The 15,988-nt window shown below is 36.3% G+C and overlaps 1 protein-coding gene and 1 pseudogene across 1 annotated transcript; both read right to left on the bottom strand.

Moving 5' to 3' along the window:
- Positions 1-593: 593 nt before the first annotated feature.
- On the bottom strand, positions 594-15,540 carry LOC121428381 (annotated as a pseudogene).
- Positions 8,029-10,372, bottom strand: LOC121428380 (solute carrier family 35 member G1-like). Its single transcript, XM_041624970.1, has one exon. It carries the CDS (start codon positions 10,270-10,272, stop codon positions 9,088-9,090), a length of 1,185 nt encoding a protein of 394 aa, XP_041480904.1. The 5' UTR covers positions 10,273-10,372; the 3' UTR covers positions 8,029-9,087.
- Positions 15,541-15,988: the final 448 nt, after the last annotated feature.

Here is a 15,988-nt window from a genome sequence, read left to right as displayed (position 1 = left end):
ACTGAAATCACCAACTTTTGAACACGAACATGCATCACATGATATTTGAGATGTAGATGGCAACATGAAAATAAAAAACAAAACATTGCAGAGCTTCTGAAAATACAATTCTCCATAGCTATCGAAAATAATTATTGGCAAAAAATGTAACAAAACTAATTAACAGCCGATATAAGCAGCAAAGGTCGGCAACATTTCTCTATGAGATTAAGCGATTTGTTACTGAGACAAAAAAAATGTTTCATACATGTACAAGCCACTGAACAATAGAATGATCAAAAGGGTTAACATGGAATCACCAAAGTCCGGCCAACAAACCCATGTCATGTTTTTGCATCTATGAGCAACAAGAAACATTCAAAGAGACTTTAATGACATTGATTTGACTTTTTTTAAATCTGAGCTGCAAGGTCCAAGGCCCCCCCCCATGATTTCAAAAAAATAATCCCCCAAAAAACTAATCCAAAATATTGCTTATTGGTGAATTGAAAGTGAAAAACAAAGTTACCAGATAAACATCTGAAATTTTCCATATACTAGTTCCGTTACAATGAGAATTCCAGGAGATAAGTTTTTTTTAAGCCAGATATGTCAGCCAGATACAAGTGTCTGGAAAATTTCTTCTTTTTTTTTTCCTGAGTGTTATATTTGGAATAAGATCTTTGTAATGTTAACCCGTAAGACATAAAAATGTACATTTATTAATAGAAGATAAATTATTTTATCTTACCCATGTGTGAACACTGAAAACAAATATTAATTATTAAAGTATCATATTAATAATAATAATAATCAGCTTTTATATAGCGCTTAATACATCGGAACCATGTGTCTAAGCGCTTAATAGATATATTATTATCTCGGTCATCGGATTAAATCAGTCATCACGCCTTAATACCGAGACAAGATTTAACTCCTTACAAAATTACTGAACTGGGCCACATCTTACAAAGAGTTGCAATTGATCCAATCAACCACAGAAAAAGTTTTCTTGGCAATCTATTGCCAAGAAAATGTTCTGTTCACCTTTGTTGACAATTTCCTGTAAAATCAATTATGACACTGATGGATTTTCATGAAGTTCCGAATCAATCCTAACCATTTGTAAGACTGAGCCCTGATATGTTTATCATTCATCTTTATAAACATCTTGTCTATATCTATACGTAATTCAAAATGTACAAGGTAACTCCGCAATAAGGCTTGAAAAAAATATCTCTCTCTGACATGGAATACCACATACAACTCACCAAATACAAGTACATTGGAAGATTACATTGTACCACATCTTGCATATAAGGCACTTCAATATTACATAATGTGGAAACTATTTGTTGAAACTAATGTTGAAAAATCGAAAAAAATATATGAAATACATGCATAACATAGAAATAATGGCTATTTATATAGTGTAGCCGTGTTTACAATGTTTGTGATAAGAATAATGTAGGCATGTTCAATATAAATGGAATAGAAATAGAGATCAAAATAGATCATACATGAAATCCTAAACACAGTATACTTTAGAATCAATGAGAGAGGACCCCCTCCAATCCAATACATATTATCATGGATTACATGTATGTAATTAAACAATAGTTGCCAGATCTTCATACATGTAGCATTTCTCGTATATGTATTGAGAAACTGTGCACAATGAACACATTGACGGTCTTTGACCTCAACAAAACATGACCCAAGTTATATATCAGTACGGTACTATAAAGGGTATGAGTTGCATGGGTGCATGAGTTTTAATTACTATGGTTACTGGATTAAATACATGTACCTGACCCCCCCAAAAAAAAAAAAAAAAAAAAAAATCTAGATCTGGAGGAAAAAAATTACTTATAGTTCAGCAAGGGCACATCATAGTTTATAATGCACTTTTAATGAAACAGCTAGATAAAACAATGATGTAACTAGATTTACATGTGTCGTTTTTCCTTCCTGATGAGATTTAATAATTTACATTCACTCTAACTGGCCTGGAAGCCATTTCTTTGCGCCATTTGTGCGCCTCGAAATAGAATATTTCTAGATAGATGGCGCTATATAAATGCCTATTATTATTAATTGTACTTAGAACAAACAAACAAAACAAGTGGAGTGCCTCTGTCAGTCTCGCCAGCATTATGGGATTCAATACAGCAGCAGTGCTGACTTTCAATAAAATAATTTATTTACAATAACCACCAGACATAAAAAAAATAAGAATACTCTATCTCCACAGTCTCGTTAGGGACGTTCTTATCATTATCATTTTTACAAGTACCCTGGATTAACCGACATAAATTAGTAATATAATGCTGCACTGGATGGTACATGGGCCTTGTCTTCCAGATATTTGAATGTTAATAATAATAATAACACATTTATTATGCGCTATCTTACTAGTAAACTATTCCAAGGCGCATATTAAACCCGTTATCCATACATGCAGTTCGGAAATTCTCACTTGTATTTTAATACATATTATACATATGGCATAGTGTACGGGTAGACTTAAGTAGTTAATACGCACCCTGTTAAATTTATTTCAAATGATAATATAGGCCTATTTGAGGTTTGTAGAGGTGGGGGATTGTCCATCAGCCTGTCTTCTCGGGAGTACATAGCACACATGCTAAAAAAACGTCTCTAGATAATAGACGAAATGCAACATTGAACGTAAAACAAAGTAATACATCACTTATTTCATGAGAAAGTCTTCATAATCAAGGTTTATTGTAACCAGATTGTCATAGATCTAGATCTTGTACATTGAAATAAACTTTATCTTGGTGAATTCATGAAATCTTAGCTGCAATCCGAGAATTCTGATGATCACTAACACAGTGTTTGAATACTGCTTGGAAAAATACCCAATATTTTATGGAATTCCATGCTTATTTAGCTTATTTCTCAGCAATTACACATTTTTTTCCAGAGCCATTTGGCACAAATGTTTTTTTATTTCAAACAAACACTTGGGTAGTCATTTCATTGGATTCTGTTTAAATTCATTTCAGGATTGTTAACACAACTGGCATTCTATCTTTAGTTTTGGTAAATATAAAAAAAAAGCATGTTATTGTCGTGTTTGGGACAATCATGAATATAATAGTTTTGAAGTCTAAGCTTAAGATTCTGAAGTTTTTAAAATATTGGATAGACGTCTAAGTCTTGAAGTCAGTCTATATGGATCAGCGTGGGTCTAGTTTTCTCTCTTTCTAATAATCAAGACTTCAAGAAGTCTTATTCATATCAGTAGTTTTGGGGGTGTAACAATTGAAGGTGGGAAGAATCTAAACTTGATCTGATTGGTGTACAGGTAACCGTCTATCAAACTTTCTCTGGTATAAGGGGTGTGGTGATGCTCTGTGCAAGTGACTGGGGCTGGAAGTGTGAAGCAAACTTCTCAGAACGTTTGCTCCTCTAAGTTAGCCGATGTCACCGAGGATTGGTCATTTACAGTCAGTGTTTAGGAGTTAAATGGTATTGGGGGTTTTGGAATTCTCAGATAAGTGAAAGTAAACGACTGAATAGATAACAGTAAGTTAAATACATACTACATAACATTACTATCCAAAGTCAATATACTAGAACATATTAATGCATGTGCCACATAACGGTTGTCGTGTGAAGGATATGAACTAAAAATGTGTGTTATTGAATAAAATTATAGATTTTACATTAAATATTAATTTAATCAGATGGCTGATTAAACTAGAATATCTTTGTACTTGTCTTGTTTATATAGAACACTTTCTCAAGAATGAAATGGGCTGAAAATGTCAGGATATAATCTGTCAGTAGCTTTCTAATACCCAATTTAAACTGAACATGTTGAGTAAGGGCTATTTAAAATAAAAGCTTGAACTATCACTGAAGGTGATTAATATCCCTGTCCTACGCCATTACCATGGCAACAGTTTCCAACACATGGGGAAAATATGCCTTGCCCATCTTTACCCCAAGACCTATATGTGAGTGAAATATGAGAATTGGATAAAGACTGATGAAGTAGTTTGAACTGCAAGATTTTCACCTTAATTTCGGCAAAATATAGTTGCCATGGTAACAAAATTTCTGATACATGCAAAAAAATGTGTCTTGCACATCTTCACCCCAACATCACCATGTGTTCCAAGTTTCATGAGAATTGGTTATAAAAAAAACTAAGTGGTTTGATGCGCAAGTTTTGCATGGACAGACGATTCCTTTCGACCCCTTCAAACTTCCTTTGGCGTGGATTTAATAAATATATCATCAAAAGAGGATGCTAGATTAAAATTCAAATCCTGAAAGTCGTGATAAATGCTGTAATCAAATTCTAAGGGGTAAAAATGCGACCGATGATCATTTCTTGTGATAAATTCATTAGCGATGGTTTAGCGCGTAAGAAAGGATCACCAGTCGTTCTTGAAGTTGCTCTTAACTTAAGAACAGCTTTACGAAATGGACCCCGGGCCATGGAGGATTATATATTGTTACTGGGACTGCTGTGATAATTCTCAGCACCCCTAGTAACAACATAACATTCTCCTTGACAGGATCCCTGGTGATGCTTAATCAATCCCCCCCTTGAGTTGCATGCAAAGGCAATTACTAATGAAAAATTTCATCTATCATGATGCATGAATGGAATATGATTGGAATATGATTGCTAAAAACACAATACAATGAAGATTGTCTTCGGAGTAATAGAAATAAAATCCTTGAAAGAAATAGTTTAATCCACTAAGATTCCAATATGGACTATGATTGTTGAAAGAATATTTTGGATGTGGCTTAATGATAACTATCTGTGTACCTTATCGCATACAAAAAAGAATAAAATTTCAGCATGTCAGCTTTCTCTGATATCGACTTCCGTCTCTTCTTTATTTTCTAAGTCCATGTCATCATCGCTATTACTGGTATCGTCAGTTTCTTTTTTAGAATGAGATGCTTTCCATTTCTTTGCTGTAACACCAAGAGAGCTAGCCATAACCAAAGCAGCTCCGAGCAGCGACAGCCAAAATGGGACAGTTCCAAAGACGGCGAATTCAAGCAAGAAAGCCATGATGACATTGTTGCTCTTCACAACGGCTACATAAGCTGCCTTATCTAATTTGAATGCATAAGTCATGGAAATCTGTGCCAGGAAGCCTATGACTGCAACAAAGATGAGCACGAGGCGATCCATCCCGCATCTGGGGACAATCAAGAGTCCAAGAATGGCAGTCAACATGGTTGTCATGATAAAACCAAAAATTCCGAAGTAAAACACACTTGGGTGAAAGGATGCAGGCTGATTCCGCCAAGCTTCCTGATGAGCACAAAAACAATTGCTACGAAAAGAGCAGAAATCAATGCACACACAACACCAAGAACAGTGTTTCCCTCTCCAGACACCTCTGCTTGTACACGGTTTCCAAAGAGGAAAGATGGACGGGCGATTAAGACAACACCAACAAGTGCAAATACAGCTAAGCCAACATCCACAAGGGAGAACTTCTCTCCAAGAAGCATCCAGGCAAAGAATCCTGTGAAAATGGGACTGATAAAGAAAATAGCATTGGCATCGCCAACAGGGATGTTTTGGTAGGCATAAAAGACAAGGCAGATTCCTATAGTTCCACAAGTGACTCTGAGCAGCAGCCAAGGTAGCTGCTTCATGGTAACCCGAAAAGAAATCTTATAGCATAAACCAAGTATTGCACTAAGGACAAAATAGGCAAGAAGGCGAGCTGCTGCAATCTCAGTGGGTGGGATTCTGCCAGAGAGCAGTTTAACCCCGATTGCCCCACTTGCTTGGAAAATACAGGACAGAAGTGCAAGGAGTAGCCCCTTATGGAGAGAACATGCTTTCATAAGTCTTGCACAAGGTCCACGTTCTCGGACATCCCTCAAAGAAGTCTTAGATGATATCATACTATCGTCTCCTTGAAAATCATCCTCTTGATGATCAAGCGACCCTGCAGCATCATCACAATGCTGTCTTTGCCTCATATTTATTCCATCATCACACTTGTTCTTAGTCATCGTGATCAATATCAATATTTACGATTAGAATAGAGAATGGAAAGGGGGGTAATACAGGAAAAAAAAAATCATTTGCTTCTTTTGAAGGTGATGAGTTTCACAACAGACGAGAAGATTCTGTCATATCTACATACCCATAGCTTCAGTCATTTTATGGAGATAAAATAGTACATTCTTTGGTACAAACCTCATTTACACTACCACATCTTAAACATTACGCCTACGCAAAATTCATAATACTGTTCAACTGAACGAAAAAAAATACTTAAACGGATGCTCTGATATTACAAGTACACAGTTACACCTTTATAACTACACATCAACATATTCATTGAAACATTACATGCAGTACTTATTCTTACTCATTCAACAGAGTTCTGCGAGCTCACACACGGACCTCATTCCTTTCTTCTTTTACATCTATCTTCTTGTATCCTGATCAGTGCTTTTTTGTCTTTTTTTTTTGTATAAGCAATAACCCATCAAAGAACCCTTCTTTTGGCTGAGAAAACCAGCAATGTACATATGCACACAAGCAGACTGTGGTGAAGAATAGCTTTCAGTATAAAGGTTGACAATTTCTGTTCCATTAGATTTCAATCTTTGTTGACATCTCCGACTATACTCATTGTCCAGATGGCTACTCTCATGCCTGCACACAAAAAAATCAAATAAAAAATACATACAGGTATCTATACATAAATTTCCATGTACATTATACTGTTATGAATATTCAACAGCTGGTGGATTTCCATCATTTCTTCTTGAGACTTTTACAAGTATGCATCGAATAACTTATCTAGATTAGGATGTTGTTTCATTTCAATGTTCTTTATGACATGTTGTTTTGTAATTGTATTAATCATGATTACTTGCAAAATGTATCCGATCATAGCTGTAAGGCTGAGGTGTGCAATTTTTTTTACTATTGAAATAAATAAATCAGGGTTCCAACAGAAATTTGAAAACAGAATTCCATGACTTTTCCGTGACTTCCTGTGACATCCCAACTCCTAGGATGTCACAGGAAGTCACGGAAAAGTCATGGAATTCTGTTTTCAAATTTCTGAAAACTGAAAAGAAATGGAAATCATGAACACCAATTATGATATCATAACAGCAGAGTGTGGTCAGAGTATGACAGTTGCGAGACACGACAAACTGGAAAGCTGCAATAGCCAAGAAGTAAATGCAATTCCACGACTTTTCACAAATTTTCTAGATTCCCGGACTTTTCCCTGACTTTCCATGACCACATTTTTTCCTGGGGTGGTATTCTGTAACTCTGTCATAACTTTTGTCATAAATTTTGTCATTTCTCTCCGAGATGTGACACCGCTATGATTGTCACAAATCGGTATTCTGAACATTGTCTTTTCCCTGTCATATCTCTCAAAGTTCCCGCCCATCTTTTCGGAAGCAATCCAATCAAAATCATCGTTAGTTCCAAGTGGGAGCCCTTCTAGCCAATAGGAATGCCCCGTGACAGGTAGGGGGTATTCCCAATTCTGTTGGTGGCATCGCGCAACTACGCGAATATTGATGCGCTTAATTACAAAGAGAGACAGGGAGCTGTGAAGGATTTTAGAGGAGAAGTAGAAAAATAAGGAAAACAGAGAAAAAAAAGAGAAATTAATAATAGAGCCTAACTAATTGTAGCATGAAAAAATTATTTTAAAAATTGTCGTGGATGATGAGTGAAACTAATACCACAATCTAATCTAAATGATATCGTTATATGCTTGACATTCAGTCGGCAGGGTATCGGGATATTTGGTACTAAAAGATAAGACAAAATTTATGACTGCTACCCCCTGTCATAACTTTTGTCATATCTTTTGCTTGTATAAAAGGATTACGCGCATTAAAGCCGCGTATTTTTGGTGCGCGCCAAAGAGATAAGACAAAATTTATGACAATTTTTGTGACAAAAGTTATGACATCCACCAGAATACCGATTTTGTCATATCTCTGAGATAAGATAAAATATGGAGATAAGACAATGTTCAGAATACCGCCCCTGGATTTTCCATAACTGTGGGAACCCTGTAAATAAATCACTATGAATCGAAGTATTCCTTTCCAGGAATTTATTATTAATGACACCAATTTTTTATTCAAAATGCAATGGCACTAAAACAAGTTCTGTTACATTCCATTGACCTGTACATGCACAACTCAAAGAAAAGTCAGCAAATTGTCTTTGCTTATCAGAAAATAAATGGGTGCTCTCTCTTCAAGGATCCTAATGTATATAAATTCCTGGGCCCCTTCTTGAGGAGAGTTGCAATGATCCGATCAACATAATCTATTTGGAAATCCATCAATGTCAAAATGTTCCTACAACAAATACGCACAACATACCTTTAAATGAAGACCATACTGAAATGTCAAGAAAACAATGAATGTACCTGTACATCATACCTTAAAAATATTTTAAACATGCATTTTAAATGTTGATAGTTGCTGGCTTTCCATAGTTGTGGTTGATCGGATCAAGCTCAATTCTTTGTAAGACGGGGCCTTGAACATCACAATCTCTCTATAGCTCCACTATCAGGTTGCACAACTACATGTATCTACCTTGGAAGGACCACCAGATGGAACTCATTCGCCACAAAGGACAAAATTGACTTGGTCTAATGAGAAAATGATAGAATGATATGTACACCTCAGTTGGTTTTCTCTACATTTGTCATAATATGCTACCTTGGATGTGCTACACGGGTCATTAAAGATATCCTTCAAAGCAACAACTCTCTCTCTGTTATAACCCAAAATGTAAGGTCATTTCGTATTTGCATTTAAGACATTGGAGGAGAATATGGACCTATGTTTAAGGCCAGTATCTAAAAATTGGGGCCATATTTAGGGATTTTTCAGCATAAACCTATACCCCATGTTGAAAGATTTCTTAAAAAAAAGCGACCAATTCCAGTGGCACAGCTTCGTAAGCCTTATTTCGTGAGTACCCTCCCACCCCCCCCCAGTAGATAAAAGCTTTTAAAAAACATTGTAAACGATGGTAGAAATTTTCAGAATAATTCAATAATATAACAATTTCAAGCTGAAAGCATGTCAACTTTGTCTGACATTGACTTCCATTTCTTCTTCATTTTCCAAGTCTATGTCATCATCCCTATCACTGGTATTATCAGTTTCTTTTTTAGAATGAGATGCCTTCCATTTCTTTGCTGTAACACCAAGAGAGCTAGCCATAACCAAAGCAGCTCCGATTAGTGACAGCCAAAATGGGACAGTACCGAAGATGGCAAATTCAAGCAGGAAAGCCAGGATGACATTGTTGCTCTTCACAACGGCTACATAAGCTGCCTTTTCTAATTTGAATGCATAAGTCATGGAAATCTGTGCCAGGAAGCCTATGACGGCAATAAAGATGAGCACAAGGCGATCCATCCCGCATCTGGGGACAATCAAGAGTCCAAGAACAGCAGTCAACACGGTTGTCATGATAAAACCAAAAAGCCCAAAGTAAAAAATCTGGGTGAGAGGATGCAGACTGATTCCGCCAAGCTTCCTGATGAGCACAAACACCAACGATGCAAACAGAGCCGCAAGCAATGCTGCAACAACACCAAGAACAGTGTTTCTTTCTCCTGAGGCCTCTACAAATTTCCCAAAGAGGAAAGACGGACGGGCGATTAAGACAACACCAACAAGTGCAAACACAGCTAAGCCAACATCCACAAGGGTGAACTTCTCACCAAGAAGTATCCAAGCACAGAATCCTGTGAGGACTGGACTGATAAAGATAATTGCATTAGCATCCCCAACAGGGATGTTTTGGTAGGCGTAAAAGGCAAGGCACATTGCAATGGTTCCACATGTGATTCGGAGCAGTAGCCATGGTAGCTGCTTCAGAGTAACTCGAGGAGATATCTTATAGTACAAACTGAGTACTGCAGCAAAGAGAGAATAGGAGATTAGTCGAACTGCAGCAATCTCAGTTGGTGGGATTCTGCCATAAAGTAGTTTAACCCCTATCGCGCCACTTGCTTGGAATATACAGGACAGAAGTGCAAGGAGTAGCCCCTTATGGAGAGAACATGCTTTCCTAAACCTTGCACAAGGTCCACGCTCTTGGGCATCCCTCAAAGAAGTCTTAGATGATATCATACTATCGTCTCCTTGAATATCATTCCCATTCAATTCATCCTCTTGATTATCATGCGAATCTGCAACATCACCGCAATGATGTCTTTGCCGGATATTTATACCATCATCACACTTGTTCTTAGTCATTGTGATCAATATCAATATTTACGATTAGAATAGAGATTGGAAAACGGAGTATTACTGACAAAAACACACTAGCAACTATCCCTAGATTCAGCCTTTCAGTAATTCAACTTATTGATCATTCAATATAAAATGCAAACAGATACAACATATACAACAAAATGTGAATGTAATCACAACAAAAGCCTATAGGTATGGCTTTGATGGTGATTTTGAATATTGTGAAGATACAAGAAAAATACTGTTCAGCAATTTATCGATTAACCGTCTGACGGTAGTTATTTCAGCCATTACATAGAGTTGCAAAGCTTTGATTACTTATTAACCATATTTTCAACAGAAATAAACATGACTTTGATAAACATACAAGTTTACACATGTACATTGAAAATACTTTCAAATACTGTTCAATTGAAATACTTCTCTGTTCAAGCTATTATAAGTACAGTACACATCCTACAATTAAAATTCAATATATTCATAACGTTTTCACTCTTACTTAATCATTCACTATGAAGATAATTTTAAAGTTCTTTCTATCAACGGAATTCTGATAAATGCCAGCTCAAACACGGACCTCATTTCTTTCTTTCGTCCCTTATACTCTATACCTCGTGTTCCCTGATGAGTGGTAGTATCATCTACAGCTCACATTGGCTAGGTAAGCAATAACCAATCAAAGACCTCGGTTCTTGGCTGAGATGCAGTCTGTGGACAAGAATAGCTTTCTGTAAGGTTGACAAACGTTTTTCCATTAGCTTTCAATCTCTGCTGACATCTGCCACTATTCTCACTGTCCAGATGGCTACTCATATGCCTGTAAAACAATCAAACAGAGAATACATAATCTGAATACATAAATTTATTTATTTATTTCGTTTTATTTATACAGGGTAGCCCCATCAGTAGTCATGTACTGTTTTCCAGGGGGCCCTGTAAACAAATGTTTACAATATAACAAACAAGCAAATTACATAAGGAAAAACAAACAGAACATGCAAAATAATCAGAAGTGAATACATGGGAAAAAGATGATGGTACATAGGTACCATGTAGGGAAGTAACATTAATTCATCTAGATTTCAATCAGCATTACAATACAGGAAAAACACCCCCCTACATTTCAATTATTTAAATTAAGGTTAATCAGTGTGATTGCTACTCAATGTGATGTAATATAAAGTTACATTTATATTATATACTGATACAAACATTAGTAGAACTGTAGAATATCAACAATTATGCTTTTAAAAAAACAAACAATGGTTTTAAGAAAGAAAACAAAGAATACCCTATCTGCCCTTTATTAGAACTAATTCACTTCCTTAAAAAACAAAGGAAGACAAAATTTCACCATATCACATTCATCTACACACAAATGTTTCATATATTTTCTTTAATAGTGGGCAATAATTGGACACTCCCAAGTTTATGCATCCATATTATTATTGGAAATATGAAAACTGGAAGCCATTAGAGAGAGAGGGAGAAAAAAAGTGCAGGAAAAGAATATCATGTAGAATCTCAAGATGTAGGTGTCTTCATTGTCTTCTGAAGTGAAAATATTTGTGTATTTTTGCTTGACAGTTTAAGAAATGGGCACAGGTATCTTTCCTCTAAAAAAATATGTAAGTTTCTCTTCACAATAAAATAATAGGCTAAATTCATCCTCTGCATTACTAATGGTAAATCTCAAAAGGTATATTTCAAGACCGCTTACATTCCTAAGGTTCGGATATTCCAAAGGTTCATTATTCCGAAGGTTCGTATACCCGAAGGTTCATTAGTCCGAAAACAAAATGAGGTTCGTAATTCCGAAGGTTCGTTAATCCTACAAAACTAAATGAGGTTCATAATTCTGAAGGTTCGTTAGTCCGAAAACGAAATGATCAACGAACCTAATTTCGTTTTGGGATTAACGAACCTTCGGAACATCGAACTTAATTTCGTTCTCGGATTATCTAACCTTCGGAATAATGCCACAAATGTTTGGATTAATGAACCCTTTTACGTTTTCGGATTAACGAACATCGAGGTATAGACAATTTACGTGTTTCGGAATTACGAACCTTCGGAATTGCGAAGTGTAACCTTTCAAGACTACTCATTTACAACACATAGTCAATGAGAGAAATCATGCAGTGTTGGCAAGTTCGCCCCACCCCCATTTAAAAACCTTACCTAAATGTCTGTGTTCTGTTGTCGACTTGATGTTCAAACCTAGCTGACATCCTCAGCAGGATAGCACACTGTCTTGGTCAAAACAATTACAGCTGAATGAAAACAAGTAAATAAATAAAGCATGAATTACAGGTTGGCAAAAAATAAGTTGAATTGACAAGCAAAATAAACTGAATAACTTGACCTTTTATAGCAGCAAGGTTATTATGTAAAATTTTTGCTTCTTATATTAAAGTTTGAGACAATGATGAATAAAAGCCTAGTGTGTCATATTTCATGCAGTGGAAGAGTAGTCTTGTGACTAAACATACATGGATGCAAGAAAACAATTACATGGACATGTACATGGCCATTGAGATAACCCTTGTGCCAGCCTAAGGAGTGTTATTGATAAAATAATGTAATTTGCGAAAGGTTTATCTGAGGAAATGCAAAATGGGAAAGAGTAATAGTTGTCTTGACCTTACAAATCAGAATTAAACAATGTTTAAAAATTCAAAATGTCTTAGCATTACAAGACTTGCAAAAAAGGTGAAATAAGAAATTACTGATACAAGGTCCTCAGAGAAGTTTACCTTAGTGACCAATCAAATAACAAAAAGGAAACTCGTCCAATTCCTAATGTCCAATTTTGAATGATTATTTTGTGTTTGATAGATAAATAGACTTGAATATTGGATATCAGGGGAACATTTCATAAAACAACTAGTCAGTGATTTTTACTGACAACAGATACAAATAAAAATAATTGGCATTCATATAGCGCTTTATCAATCTACGACGGTTCAAAGCGCTTCATAATAATTATTACCCGGTCACTGGATTCATAGCATTTCAAGCAGCCTGTTAGGCGCACACTTGCTAAACCAACCACAATGACGGTTGTTTAGTACCGTTACCCAATTAGCACCTGGGTGAGAGTGGCAATGTGTGGATTGACGCCTTGCCAAAGGGCGCTACATGTAGGCCATGGTGGGATTCAAACACACGACCCTCTGATTACAAGGTGAGAGTCAGAACCGCTACACCACGGCGCTTCCAATAAAATAAAAAGCTACAAAGATCCTTGCACCTCATTGAATCATAACATATTAGTCAGTATAAATCACAGACAATGTGCCTCGTGAATATAAAAACACTCCCATGGGGACCTTTGAGAATAAACTTAAGATTTAATCACTATTCCACATGCACTCTGAAAGCAATACTTACCAATTACAAAATCTGATTTTTTTAGGCCAATACAGGAAGGAAATACCAGTCCTTCAGAGCATGACGATAGTTATTCCTGCAATATCAATCATTTCTGAGCATCTATTAAAAGACAAAAAAAAAGGTTTTTCAAAAGTGGTGTTAACAGATCTGGGCCTAGAGGCAGTGGTGTAATGAGCAAAAAAAAAAGAAAGGAAGAAAAATGGCACAACATGCCGAATGTAGGAAAATTTCTTAAGGCAATTGAATAAGCAAGCGAACATTTTGCCATTTATAAATAGAAATCTGAAAATCATTTTACGTCTTTTTCCCCCTTTTATCTTGGTTTTGGATGGGGGGGGGACTGCAAGCCCCCCCCCACCCCCATGCCAGTGCCTACAGGGACAAAAATTAATCATATAATCAAAATCATAGAGATAATAGCAATAATCTTTAATGCAAAATATATCTTAGAGCTATGGATCAAATCAAGGAATCTTTATGAGAGCAAATTATGTTCCAGTAAATGAGCCAAGATGGCTTCTTAGAATACTTTGGAAAATATTGTTATTCACCTTGAAATTGGGTTATCCATGTGAGCTACAATCACTTGTTATACTTTCAGAGCTACCAAGTCTCACGCATTATGCGTGAGACTCAAGCATTCTGGACTCTTGTTCAACCCTCAAAATCTCAAATCTTCGTCTCACGCAACAATCACAGCCTATTTCCATATACATTGTACACAATGTCTGTGATCTCACTCAGATTCACAGAAAATCTCACGCAAAGCTGGTCTTTGAACTTGGCATCTCTGTACTTTCCATTATGGTCTCAACCTGCAAGGTAGGAATCTTTATTTGGTGTAATTGTTATTTAGCCCTTTCACCCATTAGTATTAAATTCCCTGTCATCTTAAACCTACATACTGTTGCCTAATATCCAACACCACTATTAAAAGCCTACATGTACATGTACCAGGGGTGGATACAGGATTTTCCAAATGGGGGGCACATTTTCTCTATGAAAATTCTACAACCAAAAAATAATGTATATATTAGGTCATTTCGTCTGTGGAAAATTGGAAAAAGCCCTCCCCAAAGATCCTCATTTACATTTCAAATTTAATTATGGCTCTCAAAAACGGAGGGAGGACACAGGCTGACTTCCCTCCCACCCCCCTCCGCCACTGAAGTATATGTTTATGTACCGGTACCAAACTTTTATTGAAAAGTGTTAGAAAGCAAACTTGTATGAATGAAGTATAATTTGGATCCCTCTGGGTAATTACACTATAAAATGGCATTTACCTTAGTGATGTGATAGTTTGTGCGATATTAGTCTATCAGAAAAGTATGTAATAATGATAATATTCCGCATTTATATAGCGCTTTACATCGGAACGACGTCTCTAAACGCTTTTCAGACATATTATTACCCCGGTCATCGGATCCTTGCATGCCCGCATACAATGTATGCACCTTCTCCACTCCCTGGGGAGCATTCAAACAAGAGTTCCAAGACTCAATTGCTAGGCATAATACATGTACATGTAGGCTTTCACATCCTACCGGGTACCCATTTAGCACCTGGGTGGAGAGTGGCAAAGTGTGGATTAACGCCTAGCCAAAGGACGCTAGGCCATGGTGGGATTCGAACACACGACCCTCTGATTATAATGCGAGAGTCAGAACCACTACACCACAACGCTTCCATGTACATGTAGACCAACTGCTTGTAGACATTGTGAATAAACCATAATGATGTACACTGCCATAACTGTTTAGCATTTCTTAGCAATGGCAGAGGTGAAGAAAATACATATGAAATTGAATATATATATGCAGGTATTTACTTACAAATGGTCAGATCTGCAGCCAATGTCCAATCTAAACAAGAAGAACTGTACAGTAGCACAGCCTAAACTGAAAAAAAAATGGGGAGAAGAATGGTCTTCAGTGAAAGAATCAACAAACAATGGCTATGTGAATATCTCAATAATATATCCTTTCTACGATCAGAGATCAAGTACAAACAAAGAATGACTATGTCAATAAGATAATATGATAACATATCCTCTTTAAGTCAAGTATACATGTAGGAAGAATGGCTATGTCAATGATAACATATCCTCTTAAAGAGAAATTCCAGTAGTTGCAGTAAACACTGATTTCATGAGAAAGTCTGTAAAACAAGGCTTAATTGCCAGTATATCATCGAGGATCTAGATCTGGTACAGTTACATTAACTGGACTTTGTGAAATCTTGAAATCTACGCTGAAAAATGTTCACACCGAAAATCCCCAACACAGATAAGCGCACGTGGGACAATGTATAATTATTGCTT

The sequence above is a fragment of the Lytechinus variegatus genome, chromosome 15 (assembly GCF_018143015.1).
Source record: "Lytechinus variegatus isolate NC3 chromosome 15, Lvar_3.0, whole genome shotgun sequence".
In the NCBI taxonomy this organism is placed as follows: domain Eukaryota; kingdom Metazoa; phylum Echinodermata; class Echinoidea; order Temnopleuroida; family Toxopneustidae; genus Lytechinus; species Lytechinus variegatus.
This window is presented reverse-complemented; position numbering and strand designations above follow the sequence as displayed.